We start from the raw sequence: 19,574 nt of genomic DNA, 5'->3' as shown, positions 1-19,574 counted from the left end.
AACCAACACCACAGACACATCTTCAGAAAAAAAAGTCCTACCCTATGGAAGTGAATTAAAAAATAGGAAGATGCAACTGTTACACCAGATACACAGATATCGATATAAAGACACAGAAAACATCAAAATACAAGGAAATATGAAACCTCCAAAGGAAAACAATAATTCTCCAGTAATAGATCTTAATCAAAAAGAAGTTGCTGAAATCCCAGAAAAATAATTCAAAATTTCAATTTTAAAGAAACTCAGTTAGATACAAGAGAATTCTGGAAGATACAAACAATTCAGAAGAGGAATTCAGGATATGAATGAGAAATCTACGAAAGAGATAGATAGATATTTTTAAGAAAGAACCAAATAGAAATTCTGGAGCTGAAGAGTTAATTGAAGAAAATATAAAATATATTTGAAAGCTCCAATAATAGACAAGATCAGGCAGAAGAAACAAACTCAGAACTTGATGACACGTCTTTTGAAATAATCCAGTCAGACAAAAATAAAGAAAAAGAACCTAAAAGAATCCGCAAAGGCTTTGTGATATTTGGGACAACATAATGTGATCAAATATTCAAATTATTGGCATCCCAGGGGCAAAGAGACAAAGGAAGGACTATAAAACCTATGTAATTAAATAATAGAAGAAAACTTCCCAAGTCTAGCGAGAATTTTAGACATTCACATTCAGATATAGGAGCTTCAGTAATCCCTAGGCAAACACAATGCAAAAATGTCTTCCCCGTGGCACATTACAGTGAGACTGCCTAAAGTCAAAAGATAAAAAGCATACCCTTTAAAAAGCAAGAGAAAAGCATCTGGTCACCAATAAAGAAACCCCATCAGACTAACAGTGGATTTCTGTGGGTTTTTTTTGTTTTTTGTTTTTGTTGTTGTTGTTTTGTTTTTGTTTTTGAGACAAGGTCTTGCTCTGTCGCCCAGGCTGGAGTGCAGTGGCACATTCTCGGCCCACTGCAACCTCCGCCTCCCACGTTCAAGTGATTCTCTTGCCTCAGCCTCCCAAGTAGCTGGGATTACAGGCCCACACCACCATGCCCAGCTGATTTTTGTATTTTTTTTAGTAGAGACGGGGTTTCACCATGTTGGCCCGGGTGGTCTCGAACTCCTGACCTTATGATCCACCCACCTTGGCCTCCCAAAGTACTGGGATTACAGGCGTGAGCCACTGTGCCTGGCCTTAACAGTAGATTTCTTAGCAGAAACTTCACAGGCTAGAAGAGAATGAGGTGATATATTCAAAGTGCTGAAATTAAAAAAAAAAAAAACTGTCAGCCAAGAAGAGTCTATCCAGCAAAATTATCCTTCACAGATGGAGGAAAAATAAAGCATTTCCCAGACAAGCAAATGCTGAGGGAATTTGTTACAACCAAGAGTGACTCTACAAGAAATGCTCAATGGAACAGAATACAGAATCCTGAAATAAAGTTACATACTTACAGCCAACTGATCTTCAACCACACTGACAAGAACTGACAATGGGGAAAGGACACCATCTTTAATAAATAGTGTTAGGAAAACTGGACAGCCATATTCAAAAGAATGAAACTGGATCCCTATCTCTTACCATATACAACAATCAACTCAAAATGGATTACAGAGTTAAACTTAAGACCCAAAACTATAAAAATACTACAAGAAGACCTAGGTAAAACTCTCCTGGACACTGGTCTAGGAAAATAATTTATGACTAAGACCTTGTTGAGTGGGAGAAAATATTTGCAAACTATCCATACAACAAGGTACTAACATCTAGAATATACAAGGACCTCAAACAACTCAACAGGAAAAAAAAAATCCCCTTAGAAAACAAAAAATCCCCTTAGGCATGACATGAATAGACATTTCTGAAAAGAAGACATACAAATGGCCAACACTTATATTTAAAAATGCTCAATATCACTAATCATTAGAGAAATACAAATTAAACCACAATGAAATATTATCTTACCCTAGTCAGAATGGCTGTTATTAAAAAGATAAAAAATAACAGATGTTAGTGAGGATGCAGAGAAAAAGAAACCCTGAAGGTGTGTGTTCTCGTCAGCTGTTCACTGTACGCCCGACAACCTTCCACTCCCAGTACAATCTCAGCCTGGCCATTCCATGTTGCTCTAGGGGTCTGCTTTGGCAACCCCCAACAAATAAACTATATTGAAAACGTCCAAGGCCTGAGATGAGTTCTGGAAATCTTCAGTCCTCCACAGTCATTCACACCAATGTCCCTTTCTGTCTTCCAACAGACCCCCACTCCCCAGCAGCAATGGGTTAACCTCTGCTGACTCAGAACCAAGTCTTGAACTTGAAGACAAAATTTGAACTTTGATCCATACGGCACTTGAGAGACAGCAAAATATCACAGTCCCATATACTTATGAACCCCTCTCTTCAAACCCAATGTCATGAAAACAAAATGGGAAAATACAAATTAAAAAAAGTTTTTCCCCTGATTATCACTGCCATCGTCCTAGTCTTCAGAGTTAATTTCCCATTGGTTTTCTGATATTGTCATACCATGTTTTCGCTGAATTATCAGAATCGGTATTAATTCAGATTTCTTAGTTTGGGATATAAAAATCTAAGTGAACAGGATCTACTTTACCTCACCTTTTTGTGTGATGACTCATTACTTTCCAATATGAAGCCTTATTTACTGCAATTATTTCTGACAACCAAAAAGGCCCAATTGCTCAAGTACGACTTCATTTTCATATGTTCATCATGCTATGTGGAAAATCTTATCAACCAATTCAAATCATTTTTTTCTTTCAAAGTCTACCTTAAACCCTATGCAATCCATCCTTCTTTGATAATACAACAAATATTTATTGTTCTCATCAATTCATTCAATAAACATTTAACACCTACCATGTGCCAGCTGTACACATAGTGCTGGGGGTACAATGATATAACACAAACCTTACTACCAACAAATATCTCACAATTTAGTATAGAAACTAGGCAAGTAAACAGTTATAATAAGTGGTGCATAGGAGTAAGTATGGAATACTATGGGAGAAAAGAAAACGGCAGTCTTATTGGGTGGAGAAGTGATGCTTAAAGAAATCTTCCCAATATGAAGGGTGAGCCAAAGCAAGGTGTGGTGTCACCTCACCTGGGAAGCACAAGGGGTCCGGGAACTCCCAAACCTAGCCAAGGGAAGCCATGAGGGACTGTGTCGTGAGGAACGGTGCACTCCAACCCAAAAACTATGCTTTTCCCATCGTCTTCACAACCCCTAGACCAGGAGATTCCCTCAGGTGCCTACGCCACCAGGGCCCTGGGTTTCAAGCACAAAACTGGGTGGCCATGTGGGCAGACATCGAGCTAGCTGCTGGATTTTTTTTTTTTTTTCATACCCCAGTGGTGCCTGGAATGCCAGCGAGATAGAACTGTTCACTCCCCTGGAAAGGGGCCTGAAGCCAAGGAGCCAAGTGGTCTAGCTCAGTGGATCCCACCCCCAAGGAGCTGAGCAAGCTAAGATCCACTGGCTTGAAATTCTCACTGCCAGCACAGCAGTCTGAAGTTGACCTGGGACACAAGCTTGGTGGGGGAGGGGCGTCTGCCATTACTGAGGCTTAAGTAGGCAGTTTTCCCTGCACAGTGTATACAAAGCCACCAGGAAGTTCAAACTGGGTGGAGCCCACTGCAGCTAAGCAAAATTGTGGTAGCCAGACTGCCTCTCTAGATTCCTCCTCTCTGGGCAGGGCATCTCTGAAAGAAAGGTAGCAGCCCAAGTCAGGGGCTTATAGAGAAAATTCCTTTCTCCCTGGGACAGAGCACCTGGGGGAAGGGGCAGCCGTGGGTGCAGCTTCAGCAGACTTAAATGTTCCTGTCTGCTAGCTCTGAAGAGAGCAGCGGAGCTCCCAGCACAGCACTTGAGCTCTGCTAAGGGGGACAGACTGCCTCCTCAAGTGGGTCCCTGACCCCCATGCCTCATGACTGGGAGACATCTCCCAGCAGGGGTCGACAGACACCTCATACAAGAGAGCTCCAGCTGGCATCTGGTGGGTGCCCCTCTGGGACGAAGCTTCCAGTGGAAGAAGCAGGTAACAATCTTTGCTGTTCTGCAGGCTCCGCTGGTGATACCCAGGCAAACAGGGTCTGGAGTGGCCCTTCAGCAAACTCCAGCAGACCTGCAGCAGAGGGCCCAGACTGATGGAAGGAAAAAATAACAAACAGAAAGGAATAGCATCAACATCAACAAAAAGATGTCCACACAGAAACCCCATCCGAAGGTGACTAACATCAAAGACCAAAGGTAGATAAATCCACGAAGATGAGGAATGAAGAAAAACCAGCACAAAAAGGCTGAACATTCCAAAAACCAGAATACCTCTTCTCCTCCAAAGGATCACAACTCCATGCCAGCAAGGAAACAAAACTGGATAGAGAATGAGTTTGACAAATTGACAGAAGTAGGCTTCAGAAGTTGGATAATAATAAACTCCTCTGAGCTAAAGGAGCATTATCTAACCCAATGCAAGGAAGCTAAGAACTTTGAAAAAGGGTTAGACAAATTGCTAACTAGAATAACCAGTTTAGAGAAGAACATAAATGAACTGATGGAGCTGAAAATCACAGCACAAGAACTTCATGAAGCATACACAAGTATCAAAAGCCAAATTGATCAAGCAGAAGAAAGGATATCAGAGACTGAAGATCAACTTAATGAAATAAAGTGTGAAGACATGATTAGAGAAAAAAGAATGAAAGGGAATGAACAAAGCCTCCAAGAAATATGGCATTATGTGAAAAGACCAAACCTACATTTGATTGGTGTACCTGAAACTGACAAGGAGAATGGAACCAAGTTGGAAAACACTCTTCAGGATATTATCCAGGAGAACTTCCCCAACCTAGCAAGACAGGCCAACATTCAAATTCAGGAAATACCGAGAACACAACAAAGATACTCCTCAAGAAGAGCAACCACAAGACACATAATGGTCAGATTCACCAAGGTTGAAATGAAGGAAAAAATGTTAAGGCAGCCAGAGAGAAAGGTCAGGGTACCCACAAAGGGAAGCCCATCAGACTAACAGCGGATCTCTCTGCAGAAACGCTACAAACCAGAAGAGAGTGGGGGCCAATATTCAGCATTCTTAAAGAAAAGAATTTTCAACCCAGAATTTCATATCCAGCCAAACTAAGCTTCACAAGCAAAGGAGAAATAAAATCCATTACAGACAAGCAAATACTGAAGGATTTTGTCACCACCAGGCCTGCCTTACAAGAGCTCCTGAAGGCAGCACTAAATATAGAAAGTAAAAACTGGTACCAGCCACTGCAAAAACATACCAAATTGTAAAGATCATCAACACTATGAAGAAACTGCATCAACTAAAGGGCAAAATAACCAGCTAGCATCATAATAACAGGATCAAATTCACATATAATGATATTAACCTTAAATGTAAATGGGCTAAATGCCCCTATTAAAAGAGACAGACTGGCAAACTGGATAAAAAGTTAAGACCCATCAATGTGCTGTATTCAGGAGACCCATCTCACATGCAAAGATGCACATAGGCTCAAAATAAAGGGATGGAGGAATATTTACCAAGCAAACGGAAAGCAAAAGGAAAAAAAAAAGCAGGGGTTGCAATCCCAGTCTCTGATAAAACAGACTTTAACCAACAAAGGTCAAAAGAGAGAAAGAAGGGCATTACATAATGGGTAAAGGGACCAATGCAACAAGAAGAGCTAACTATCCTAAATATACCCAATACAGGAGCACCCGGATTCATAAAGCAAGTTCTTAGAGACCTTCAAAGAGACTTAGACTCCCACACAATAATAATGGGAGACTTTAACACCCCACTGTCAACATTAGACAGATCAACACGACAGAAAGTTAACAAGGATATTCAGGACTTGAACTCAGCTCTGGACCAAGCGGACCTAATAGACATCTACAGAACTCTCCACCCCAAATCAACAGACTATACATTCTTCTCAGCACCACATCGCACTTATTCTAAAATTGAGCACATAATTGGAAGTAAAACACTCCTCAGAAAATGCAAAATAACGGAAATCATAACAAACAGTCTCTTGGACCACAATGCAATCAAATTAGAACTCAAGATTAAGAAACTCACTCAAAACTGCAAAACTACATGGAAACTGAACAACCTGCCACTGAATGACTACTGGGTAAATAATGAAATTAAGGTAGAAATAAATAAGTCCTTTGAAACCAATGAGAACGAAGACACAACGTACCCGAATCACTGAGACGCATTTAAAGCAGTGTGTAGAGGGAAATTTATAGCACTAAATGCCCACAGGAGAAAGCGGGAAAGATGTAAAATTGACACCCTAACATCACAATTAAAAGAACTAGAGAAGCAAGAGCAAACAAATTCAAAAGCTAGCAGAAGACAAGAAATAACTAAGATCAGAGCAGAACTGAAGGAGTTAGAGACACGAAAAACCCTTCAAAAAAATCAATGAATCCAGGAGCCAGTTTTTTGAAAAGAGTAACAAAATAGACCACTAGCCAGACAAATAAAGAAGAAAAGAGAGAAGAATAAATAGACACAATAAAAACTGATAAAGGGGAGATCACCACTGATCCCACAGAAATACAAACTACCATCAGAGAATACTATAAACACCTCTATGCAAATAAACTAGAAAATCTAGAAGAAATGGATAAATTTCTGGACACATACACACTCCCAAGATGAAACCAGGAAGAAGTCGAGTCCCTGAACAGACCAATAACAAGTTCTGAAATTGAGGCAGTAATTAATAGCCTACCAACCAAAGAAAGCCCAGGACCAGACAGATTCACAGCCGCATTCTACCAGATGTACAAAGAGGAGCTGGTATGATTCCTTCTGAAACTATTCCAAACAATAGAAAAAGAGGGACTCCTCCCTAACTCATTTTATAAGGCTAGCTTCATCTTGATACCCAAACCTGGCAGAGACACAACAGAAAAAGGAAAATTTCAGGCCAATATCCCTGATGAACATCGATGTGAAAATCCTCAGTAAAATACTGGCAAACCGAATCCAGTAGCACATCAAAAAGCTTATCCACCACGATCAAGTCGGCTTCATCCCTGGCATGCAAGGCTGGTTCAACATATGTAAATCAAATCAATAAACATAATCCATCATATAAACAGAACCAATGACAAAAACCAGATAATTATCTCAATAGATGCAGAAAAGACCTTTGATAAAATTCAACACCCCTTCATGCTAAAAACTCTCAATAAACAGGTATTGATGGAACATATCTCAAAATAATAAGAGCTATTTATGACAAACCCACAGCCAATATCATACTGAAGAGGCAAAAGCTGGAAGCATTCCCTTTGAAAACTGGCACAAGACAAGGATATCCTCTCTCACCACTCCTATTTAACCTGGTATTGGAAGTTCTGGCCAGCACAATCAGGCAATAGAAAGCAATAAAGGGTAGAGGAAGTCAAATTGTCTCTGTTTGCAGATGACATTACTGTATTTTTAGAAAATCCCATTGTCTCAGCCCGAAGTCTCCTTAAGCTGATAAGCAACTTCAGCAAAGTCTCAGGATACAAAATCAATGTGCAAAAATCACAGGCATTTGTATACACCAATAACAGACAAACAGACAGCCACATCATAAGTGAACTCCCATTCACTACTGCTGCAAAGAGAATAAAATACCTAGCAATACAACTTACAAGGGATGTGAAGTTCTCCTCTTCAAGGAGAACTACAAACCACTGCTCAAGGAAATAAGAGAGGACACAAATGGAAAAACATTCCATGCCCATGGATAGGAAGAATCAATATCGTGAAAATGGCCACACTGCCCAAAGTAATTTATACATTCAATGCTATCCTCATCAAGCTACCACTGACTTTCTTCCCAGAATTAGAAAAAAGTACTTTAAATTTCATATGGAACCAAAAAAGAGCCCACATAGCCAAGACAATCCTAAGCAAAAAGAACGAAGCTGGAGGCATCGTGCTACCTGACCTCAAACTATACTACAAGGCTACAGTAACCAAAACATCATGTTACTGTTACCAAAACAGACATATAGACCAATGGAGCAGAACAGAGACCCCAGAAATAACGCCACACATCTACAACCATCTGATGTTCAACAAACCTGACAAAAACAAGCAATGGGGGAAGGATCTGCTATTCAGTAAATGGTGCTGGGAAAACTGGCTAGTCATACACAGAAAACTGAAACTGGACCCCTTCGTTACACCTTATACAAAAATTAACTCAAGATGGATCAAAGACTTAAATGTAAGACCTAAAACCATAAAAACCCTAGAAGAAAACTTAGGCAATACCATTCACGACACAGGCATGTGCAAAGACTTCATGAAAAAACACCAAAAGCAGTGGCAACAAAAGCCAAAATTGACAAAATGGGATCTAGTTAAACTAAAGAGCTTCTGCACAGCAAAAGAAACTATCATCAGAGTGAACACGCAGCCTACAGAATGGGAGAAAATTTTTGCAATCTACCCATCTGAAAAAGGTCTAATATCCACAATTTACAAGGAACTTAAACATATTTACAAGAAAAAAAACAAACCACCCCATCAAAAAGTGGGTAAAGGGTATGAACAGACACTTCTTAAAAGAAGACATTTACGTAGCCAACAAACATAAAAAAAGCTTAACATCACTAATCATCTGAGAAACACAAATCAAAACCACAGTGACATACCATCTCATGCCAGTCAGAATGGCAATTATTAAAAAGTCAGGAAACAATAGATGCTGGCAAGGCTGTGGAGAAATAGGAACACTTTTACACCGTTGGTGGGAATGTAAATTAGTTCAACCATTGTGGAAGACAGTATAAGGATTCCTGAAGGATCTAGAACCAGAAATACCATTTGATCCAGCAATCCCATTACCGGGTATATTCCCAAAGGAATATAAATCATTCTACTATAAAGACACATGCACACATATGTTTATTGCAGCACTGTTCACAATAGCAAAGACATGGAACCAACCCAAGTGCCTGTCAATGATGGACTGGATAAAGAAAATGTGGTACATACACATCATGGAATACTATGCAGCCATAAAAAGGAATGAGATTGTGTCCTTTGCAGGGACATGGATGAAGCTGAAAGCCATCATCCTCAGCAAACTAACACAGGAACAGAAAACCAAACACTGTGTGTTCTCACTCATAAGTGGAAGTTGAACATTGAGAACACTGGACACAGAGAGGGGAACAACACACACCAGGGCCTGTTAGTGGGTGGAGGGTGAGGGGAGAAAACTTAGAGGATGGGTCAATAGGTGCAGCAAACCACATGGCATATGTATACCTATGTAACAAACCTGCATGTTTTGCGCATGTATCCTGGTTTTCTTTTTTTAGAAGAAATAAAAAAACAAACAAATTTCGAGCACCTACTATGTGCAAAGGCCTCTGTCAAGAGCCTTTGGAGCAACAGAGCTCTGCTTTCCCCACCAAAAAAAAGGAACCATCCAGCCCAAAATGTCAATAGTGCCAAGGTTGTGAAATTCTGTACTAGAAGATAAACTTCAAACAAAAGATGAATAGAGAAACTACAAGATAACTGGTAGTGAGCTGTAAATCTACATACTGTATTACTACAGAGCAGATTGTAAATGCAGAACATTATAGAAATGTAGAAATGATGATGTAAAAATCATGTAACAAAAGTTGGGAGAGAAAGTAGGAGAGGAAATTGCGGCAGTATTACAGGTAAGTTGAGTTACATATCGTTAATAGCCATAGGTCAAAAGATGATAATTTAACAGTATAAATCAAGTTATAGACTAGGTATATTTGAATCAAGTTATAGACTAGGTATATTTGAAGTATAAATGTTGATACTAAAACTGCAATCAACTAAAATCAGATGGAAGAGGAGACTGAGAAGGGGAAAATGAGAAAATATGCTAATTGTATTGCTTATAATGAGGGAATAGAAACCATACACAGAAATAGAGGATTAAGTATTATATAAAGTTATAGTTATAAAAGTGGCTCATCTTTACTTCATAGACTTATCACAGGGTAATTTTGCATTTACTTATATGATTGATTGATTACAATCACTATCCCAGTGGGTAACTAATGAAGGGAACTGGTAGGGTCTGTTTTGGCTCACTAAATATATTCAGTCCTCGTTATTAGCAGTAGTTCTGTTCTACAAACGATGAATTACTCATTACTGAACCATTTCTCCTAGGAGAAATATGGGGCTAGGTTCCTGCAAACCTCTGGTTTCAACATTTTCATCAACTGATCAACACATAATTTTGTTTTATATTTGTTTCTATTTAAAGACACTTTAATAAATATATACAGTTGATTTGTTAACATTGAACTTAGGGCCAACAACACTACTCACGCCTGAAGGAAACTTACCTAACACATATCTTGCTCTCTGTAAGGCCCATCACAGCCTTCTTGTGCTCAGGAACACTAGACAGTACTTCAACACTATGCTTGGGGCCCACAGTGAAATCACTAACTAAAAGCACAAACATTCAAGAAACATAGCGCTGAACAGACAGGGAAGACAGTACCTGTTTACAATATGAGAGCTGAAACAAGAAGGCAGAGGTAGCCTTGTTCCACCTCAGCTGGGGACATGTGTGTTGGGTGACTCAAATTTTTCAGTGCTCTGCACATATCCACGCATGACTGAGAAAGCCCTATGAGTACCAATTCTGGGGTTACAAGTAAATTTTATCGATGAGGTAAACTTGAATCTACTAAGTCCACCAATAAGTATCAACAAATGCATCTGTAGAATTGAATTGGATGTTATCACCTGACAACAAACATTTGTAAGTTATTAGTGAGTGTATTTATTGTGATTCTGACCTATGCAAGTCAAGGAATTTCTATGAAAGATACATAAATGTTAATACACATATCTGATTAATACACATACCTGTATGGGTTTTTTTCTCATGTAAAGACAGCTTAGTGAATTTTGGAGGTAAGGGTCTTCGAAGAAGTAGTGGGGGCTTTTGCATTTTAATGAATAATAAGTGCTGTTTTTCATAATCCTTGGTTTAAGTGAGAATTGAAAAGGTTTTGAATATGTTTGAATTGTTGAAAAATAATAAGAATTTAGATTACATCTTAATGAAAATCATTCTGTACCAATGCTCTACTGAATCCAGGCAGAATTCCTTTATGAAAAAAAAAGAGGGTAAGAAAATAATTCTTTAAAACTTCTATTAATAGAAAGAATCCAGTTAAAATGTAGGGTTATAAGTAAACATAGAATTTTAAAAATATGTGTATTATTACTACCCAGGATCATTCTACAATTTTCCATGTTAGTACAAAGTTCAATTTGCCAATGCTATTTCAACTAGTAAATACAGATTGTTCAGAATAATCGAAATGACATTTTTTTCCTCTCTCTCCAAAATGTTATCGCTATAAATGTAGAAAGAGAATTTGGTCAGAAATGTGTAGAAGATCCCTTCATTAGATAAGCCTCTGAAGACCCACCATATCTAACCATTCACAAACAAATTGTTTTCTTTCTATAATGGCTTGTTTTTCAACCACTATGCTTGGGCCAAAACCATTCAATCCTCAAATAAGATGGGTTTCACTATAATGAGATTTCCCAGGGTTGCTGGATCCCAACTCATACTGTTTAGAAATGATGCGAGAAGATGCACCCCCCAAATGTGCTTTTAGTTTGCAGGGCAACATCTAAAGTGCCTGGCACGGCGCTATTCCATTGATAGCCTAGAGGGGAACACCCTGGAACTGCATAAATGGGCCGTTTAGCGCCAAAAGATAACTGTACACAAGCGCTCAAGGTGTACTCCCTGGTCATATGTTCCACACGATGCTGGAAATCTCCCTTCCGTAGTACCCAAAGAGGTGCATGGAAGTGCTGGACTCCCACACTACCCTTTAGGATAATCAGCCGCTTCCCAAACCAACTGGCTTTTCGTCTCCTATCTCCTTTTCCTCGGAATCTAGGCAGCGAGGTAAAGGTCCAGCGAGGGTCTTCCTGCAGGAGGCTGTTCCCGAAGGAGCACCACAGATCCCCACCTTCTAGGAGGCCAAAGAGACACACCCTAGCAACCGGGATCCGCTAAGCCAGCCCAACCACTTGACGCGCAGGCGCGGGGGCGGGACCGGCGAGGCGGGCGCCGGGAGGGGCCGGCCCAGCCCACCGTGCGGCGCGCGCGGAGCCCTCTCGCCTTCCTCCGCCGCACTGTGGGGCTGCAGGGGAGGCTGCGGGCCGTGGGGGCCGGAGGAGAAGCCGGCTCCACGTGCAGCTGCTGTACGGAACGCCGTGGTGACAATTGTTATTACTATTTTTATGCTTAATGGCAATGACCACTATTATTTATTGTTTACTTCTCTCGATTACAGGATGCTTTACTTGGGTGTCTAGAATATGGGTTGGCATTCTTTAACGCTGCACTTTTGTGCAGCCGGGTCCCGGGGCTAATTTTGCAGTGCTCTCGAAAAGCGGGCATTCGGTTTTCTTTCTCTTCCTTTCATGCAACCTGTTTTGTCTTTCTGATCCTTTAAAGTTCCTGGCTGAGGCTGGATTGTGTAGAAATAAGGGCATTAGGGATCCAAGCGGGCCGTAAAAGAAACCAATTTCTCACTGTCATCGTCCTCTGTTCTGGTTATCATATTGTGACGTGTCGCCTCTGTCATGGTGTTGATGAACCTGTGTGTGCAGTGATAGATACATCGTGTGTGTTTGCAAAAATGTGCGTGTTTCTCTGGAGATTTGAGGGGGAAAGAGCACTAGAAAGAACTCATATGACAGATGCGGAAATCCGAACTCAGAAAGTAAACAAGGTAGAGCTTCCTTCCAGGTTTGGTTTTTTTCGAAGTACTAGTGCAGGAACTTTATAACAGAAGTTGGAAAATGAGAGACTTCTGTATAAATCTTTCTAGCTTTGGGGATCTTTCAAGATTCACACCATAACCATGTCTTCCTTTTTCTCCTTAGTAGCAAACATATTTTAAAACAATGAAAAAAGTAGAAAAGTTTAAACAAAAAAGTAATCAGACTCTAGAAAATATTATGCAACTTGTTTTCCTTTACAGTAGTAATGTACCGTTTCTTTTCCTCGTAAGTTTACTGTGTCCCAATTATACTGCTGCCCCAGACTATGAATTTATTTCCACTTTTGCTGTATCTACACCATAGATTCATTAGTTTCTCAGAAATACAAAGCTGAAAACAAAAGGCAGCTCTGATGGCTAAGATTAGTCTCAAGTAGTATATATCGTGCATATTTTGTAAATGTGAAAAAAATGTTTATATTTTTAAGCATAAAAAATGGCAGTGTAAATTGAGTCAGGTACCTATGCTCTTCAAGATCGTTGGAACCATGAAAACTACAGGAATTCAGTTTTACTGACTGACATTTGGCCTTTAAAATTTATGCTTAGTTTTGTGTAGTCGAAAGCAAGCCTTCTGAATGCTTTTTCAAAAAATGCTTTGTCACACGTGGAATCCGCAGGCATCCAGGTTTCATTCCTTGCAGATTTCTTCTAGCAAGTATGAGACTAAAACCTAGGGCGCTTTAATATGTAATCTCCTCAGGTGTGAACATTTTGTCTTCTATTTCTACCACTTAGTACCAAACATTTAGGCAAATGAGATAGTTATTATGAAACTTAAATCCATGGCTTGGTATGTTTTATATGTATATATGTTATTCTAACACATCTGACTCGCTTTGTCTATGGAAATGATATATCAGTATAGGATGAGTTTAGACAGGACAAACGAAATTCAATTTAGATTATTTTATAGTTCTTATATTTTTGAAAATATTATCCCCTCAATTTTCTTTCTTCTTTTGTAAAATAATGTGTTTTTGAAATACTGAATAGCTCCCTTTTTGATTTTAAGGGTCTGCTTTTTCTGATGTACGTACAGTCAGCCTATTTATTTCTTCCATCCCCTTTGCAGTTTGGCAGAAGAAGCTTCCCAAACTGAACCACAGTGCTTTCACTCTATTAGCAAATTATACTAAAGATGCCAGCGTAATGATGAGTGCCAAGGTTATAGACATCCTGCGTTTTTTAAATGTTGCTAAAATGAGATAAAAGCCTTATGCAGAAGCAACCGCAGGCACCCCGCAGGTAATGCTATCGATTTCCCTAATAAGTGGGAAATGCTTGGGGAACCTTAGATTTGCTGTTGGTTCTGTTGAAGTGATGTGAAAAGTGTTGCTAGACATCATTATTTTCCATAGACCTGTCTCTTATTTATTTATTTACCTTTAAAATAGGACAGAAGTTTACTAAACAGTTTGGCCATTGTAGTTTTAACCTAATATTTTACCTTGTGGAAATAATGGAGTAATTTGTGTTTTTACGTTCATATTAGTTTTTTTAAGTACTGTTAAAGAATGAATAGTTATTTTTGAGCACATATTTGCTCAACTACTGAGTCTCCCGAGTAACACAGGGCCCTAAAATGCTTTTGAGAAAGAGGTATTGGTCTGAATTTACCTGTTTATATTAATTATATGTACGGGGAAATGTCTTCTTCACCAGTCACAGTGGCTTAAATGTACCCACTTATTTCATGTGTTTTCATGCTGTTGCCTAGAGAATAGTTTTATATTTTCTCAAATGTTAATAAAGATATTTTGAAGCTGCTACTCTTTTTATCCTCATATCTCACTGTAAAGACAAACACTTCATTTGTTTTTAATTATTTTCAGCCAATTATTTCTTTTTGTCTTTCAAGGTGATAGTTATTTCCTTTGTTTGAACTGGAGATCCTGGGATTCCTTTAAAAAAATTACTAATAAGGAAATGTCATGTAACCTTTATCATGGAATTAAAAAAACAATCCAAACACAAGGAAAGGACAATGTCTGTTTTCAAAAGTGCCTTCATGAATTTAGTCATTCATTCCAGAATCATTTATTGGAAACCTACTATGCATAAGTTACTTCACTAGGTGGTAAACTTTAAACTTTATTAAAACAACTTATAATGATTAATTTGAGGCTTTATAATTTAGACAATTGAAATGAAATTTTAAATCATTTCCAAAGACTACACTTATCTGCATTATAACTACTTGAGGGTTTTTTTTTATTTTAACAATTTTTTATTATATTGCTTTGGTAGAATAGTGTTGTTTATTCACACTCCTCTGATTCTCAGAAACATTTTTGAGGTTTTTTTTAGCTGCAGTGATCATTTTAGACTGCCTGCAACCAGCTAATATTAGATATTTGTATATATTGTATGATTGTGTCCTTCACCAAAAAAAGTTAAATAATATTTGTTTCCTTAATATTAAGCACTTAAGCATGAGCAATGTACATTAGTGTGTGGAAGCACTGTTTTAAATGTCGATTTTATTTTAGCTTCACAATTATTACATTAATTGAGGATGCTGGCATCTGCATTAAATTTCAAGCACAGGAAGCATAGCACAGCTCTACCCAGCTGGGTTCACATTTGGCCGCCACTTGTCAGCTCTGTGCCCTTGGACCAGCTACTTAACCTAAGCCCTAGGGGTTTCCTCATTTGTAAAACTGGGTTAAAATGGTACTTACCAAAGGGTCTTGTGAGGAGTTAAAGAGATAATCTGTGTCAGAGGCTTAGTTCTGTGCCAGCCACAGAGTCAGTGCTCAGTAGATGTTGTTAGAAAATTAAAATAAAACAGCCCAGTTTTCTGGTCTCCACACTCCTGCTTTATGTGATGATAGTTTACGTTAATTGAAATATTGGAGGGCTATACATCCTGGGCATTTATCCACAAAATTTCACATTTAACTTTCCTAATGTCTCCAAATGTTGGCAACTCTAGTTTGCAGTTCTCAGACTGTGGCACAAATGCTATGCTCTAGGCAGTGTCCTACATTCTGTCACAGGTCTTTATACTCCTCTGGGCGGCACAGGAGCTGTGGGAGAGCTCATGCCTGAAGGAGTCCTGGTACAGTGATGTAAGGAGGCCTTGACTCTCCCCCACGTCAGTTGGGTCTGCGAGCTGCTGTCACCATTGATTGAGCTGGGCTGAATCGATGATTAATTTCAACCGGTAACCCAAGGAAGAAAGCCTCTTTGTTCTCAGCATCTTCCAGGCCACTTGGTGTGCCTAACAAAGGTGAAAAAGGGCTGCAATGTGAAGCTCCTTTGAATGGCTAGAGGGAAAGGTGTTAAATGCACATGATCTTTCTTAGGTTTTTTTCTAATGTGCACACCGGACTTTAGTAGATGAGTCTACTGAGTCCCTGTACTGGCTGGGATTTAGTCCTAAACTTAGGAGGAACATGTACTATTATCAATAAAGTGTCTGAACTGCATGCTCTGTATTCAACCCTCAGCAAACACCTGTAGCAATTAGAACCACAGGTGAGAAAAATGCTTTGTAATGACTTATTCTTCATTCTAATGTCAACATATGACCTTAAACAGTAGATATGATTTGCTTTTCAAACCTAGCATTCTGCTTATGCCTACTGCCCTACTGAGTATATGTTTTATTCGTTAAGCGTATGAGGCTAAAAGTTGTGTATGGGAGTAAGGGCGGGACATGTAAGAGTCCATTGTATTCTGTGGGTTGAGTGTTGGTAAAGAACTTGGATTTCTTATACCAGAATTAGACAACTAGAAGTGTAACTCACATTCAGTATCACATAGTTTAGTATGCTGTTGACAGTTCTGCTACATTTCTGACAATTGCAATCTCCACTTTATAATATGTTGCCAAATTTATAATATGATGCCAAAGTTTATCAGGGTAGAATTAAAGTTTCAGGACATTTCTTCTCTTCCACTCTGCCCCAGGTAGCAGAAAATTTCTTCATTTCCTTTGCCAGGTTTTCCAGGTGAGGTAATACCCAACCAAGGAAAAGAATATAGTGTCTAGCTCTGTTCAGAAGCCATGGGGAAGACAGTTTGTGGGGCTTTATTCTTCTCCCCACTGCAATTCCAAGAAAGCAACTATGCTTGTATGAGTTTGACATACCAGGCTCTGCTGTTTGAAGAAAAGGTTCTATGGCTACAAGAGGTTGCATGCAAACCACCAAACCAGATGGTTTTAGGTGTTTTCAGCCTTGAGACAGTCTGTGTTTCTGCTTCTCATTGGATGGTACCTTGCCCTGGAAAGTTTTCTCATGGAAAACTTGTGTGGCCGTTGCTGGGGTACCTTCCTTGTGCGCAGGAGCTACACACACACCATCACTTCCCAAACCATCTGAACTAGGCCCAGTGGAGGCTCTGGGTCACCACTGCTCTCAATGGGAGCAAAGGAAGCCAGAGCGTTCCTTTCTTCCCAACTCCCTACTTCTCTCCCAGACTCACAACATTAGAAGGGATTGCTTCCAGAGGATTTGTAACTTGGTGTATCACTTTACCCAAGTGTTCCTACTTAGGAAAAGAAAAAGCAAAGTGCCTCACCCTGTACACTCACTGACTGAGGACATTGGCAGTACATAGTTGTGAGACACTTGATGTCCCCAGTGAAGGTAAAAAGAAGACAGCACTAATGGGGTCAATGATGATACCAGCTTTCTGAAAGGAGTTACAGTGAGAGATCACAGGGGTTGAAAGTGGAGCCATGAGTATAACAAATCCGGTTTGGCGCCACTTGCTTAATAGAAATCAGTTAGTTAAAAACCAGAAAGGCCGGTTTTGCTAATCTTGTGCTGTGCATTGTAAGACAAGCTGTGATGAATTGGAATGGCTATGATTTCTAGACCCATACCAGAGGGCTAGAGTTAGTTGGCCTAGTGTGTTTCTTAATAAATATATTTATTTTTCATACTTACTTTCATGGGGCAAAGAGTCAAAGATAAATGTTTTCTGTGAGCTGTAAAAGTAGTAGAGCATTGAGGGCTTTGAGAGCTTCTTACAGTCGTGGAGATGTGGATTTTAAAGGCCAGAACTTCCGGAATGAGTTGCTGACATGTTCTGGCTAAAGGATTAAGGAACCCCAGAATGGAATGGCACCAGCCGAAATGGAAGACTGGCCCTTATCTCCTGCTTGATCTCTAGACCTCCCTCAGATGACCTCTGCCCTTCAGAAACATCTGCCCAAAGATTAACAGGCACCCTTCTTTCTGGTACTTCATAGCACCTCTCCCAAGTAGAAGGGACAGACTTTTGATGGAATAGGGTGAAGCACAGGAAGTGAGTACCCTCTGGGGAGGCCACACAGCCATAGTCAGAGATAAGATTAAGATCTTGTCTTCTGAAACTAATAAAGTGCTCTTTATAGTGATTTTATACTGTTTGTTTTGAGTATCTTAGAGATAGTGTCTCGCTCTGTCCCCAGGCTGGAGTGCAGTGGCATAGTCATAGCTCACTGCAGCCTCAAACTCCCAGGCCCAGGCGATCCTCCCACCTCTGCCTCCTGAGTAGCTGGAACTACAAGCACCCATCACTGTGCCCAGCTCATTTTAAAATTTTTTTGTACAGCAGAGTCTCACAGTGTTACCCAGGCTGGTCTCAAACTCCTGCTGAGGAGATCTTCCCACCTCAGCCTCCCAAAGCACTGGGATTACAGGCATGAGCCACCGTGCCCGACCTTGTATGTTGTCTTTTGAGAAATGTTTATTCAAGTCCTTTGCCCGTTTTTTAGTAAGGTTATTTGTTTTCTTGTTCTTGAGTACTTTAAGTTGGATGTTAGCCCCTTATCCAGTATATGATTTGCAGATATTTTCTCCCAGTCTATGGGTTGTCTCTTCATTCTATTGTTTCCTTTGCAGTACAGAAAGAAAATAGCATCTTATTGTAATTAGTATTTGATTATTAATGAGTTTAAACATTTTTTATATGTTTATTACTGAGTGTATTCTGTTGTAAATGGCTTATCCAGTCCCTTGTCCATTTTTACATGGTAGTATTTTTTCTTCCCCCTAATGATTTTTTTTATTTTAATTTTTTTTTTTTGAAACAGGTGTTGCTCTGTTGCCCAGGCTGGAATGCAGTAGGATGATCATAGCTCACTGCAGCCTTGACCTCCCGGGCTTAAGCAATCTTCCCACCTCAGCCTTCTGAGTAGCTGGGACTACAGTGCATGCCACCACACCCGGCTAATTTTTTAAAATTTTTTTGTGGACACGGGGTTTCGACATGTTGCCCAGACTGGTCTCAAACTCCTGGGCTAGAGCGAGCTGCCTGCCCCAGCCTCCCAAAGTGCTGGAATTACAGTTACCATGCCTGGCCCCTGTATGATTTTTAAGAGATCCCTAATGATTTTAAAGAGATATTATGGATACTCAATATGCCCCATTTGCCTACTGAAGCTATGTTAAGATGAAATATGAAGTGGTTACATATGTGAGCCCTAAAGTCAGATAGACCTGGTTTGAATACTGACAGCACCATTTACCAGTTATATGACTTTGGTCAAGTTAACCCTTTAAGTCTTAATTTCCACATCTGTAAAATTGAGGCAATAATGGCACCTACCTCAAACAGAGTTGTGAAAATTAAATGACAACATCCTGAAAATGCTTCAACACAGTTCCTGGATCACTGAAAATGTTCAATAAATGTCAACTACTATTTTTTCTCAATCATAATTCAAAAGTTGATTGTATAGAGGAAGTACCATACT

General features: G+C 39.6%; 2 protein-coding genes across 4 annotated transcripts in view; one reads left to right on the top strand and one right to left on the bottom strand.

Annotated features, from left to right (window-relative positions):
* LRRC63 (leucine rich repeat containing 63) overlaps nucleotides 1-12,153 on the bottom strand; it is a 67,644-nt gene extending 55,491 nt beyond the window's left edge. The window contains exons 1-2 of one of the 2 annotated variants that reach the window (XM_055244413.2): nucleotides 12,062-12,153; nucleotides 10,932-11,049 (exon numbers count right to left, since the gene is read on the bottom strand). In XM_055244413.2, coding sequence (XP_055100388.2) covers nucleotides 10,932-11,016 — 85 coding nt within the window. In that variant the 5' untranslated portion in view covers nucleotides 11,017-11,049; nucleotides 12,062-12,153. Of the gene's footprint in view, nucleotides 1-10,931 lie in introns of both variants that reach the window. The other variant, XM_055244412.2, reaches the window with a different exon arrangement.
* A 25-nt stretch (nucleotides 12,154-12,178) lies between these two features.
* Nucleotides 12,179-19,574, top strand: part of LCP1 (lymphocyte cytosolic protein 1) — an 85,574-nt gene continuing 78,178 nt past the window's right edge. For both annotated transcript variants that reach the window (XM_063619118.1, XM_063619119.1), the window contains exon 1: nucleotides 12,179-12,296. The gene's annotated coding sequence lies outside the window, so the exon portion shown is untranslated. The remainder of the gene's footprint in view (nucleotides 12,297-19,574) is intronic.

The sequence above is a fragment of the Symphalangus syndactylus genome, chromosome 15 (assembly GCF_028878055.3).
Source record: "Symphalangus syndactylus isolate Jambi chromosome 15, NHGRI_mSymSyn1-v2.1_pri, whole genome shotgun sequence".
Classification (NCBI taxonomy): domain Eukaryota; kingdom Metazoa; phylum Chordata; class Mammalia; order Primates; family Hylobatidae; genus Symphalangus; species Symphalangus syndactylus.
This window is presented reverse-complemented; position numbering and strand designations above follow the sequence as displayed.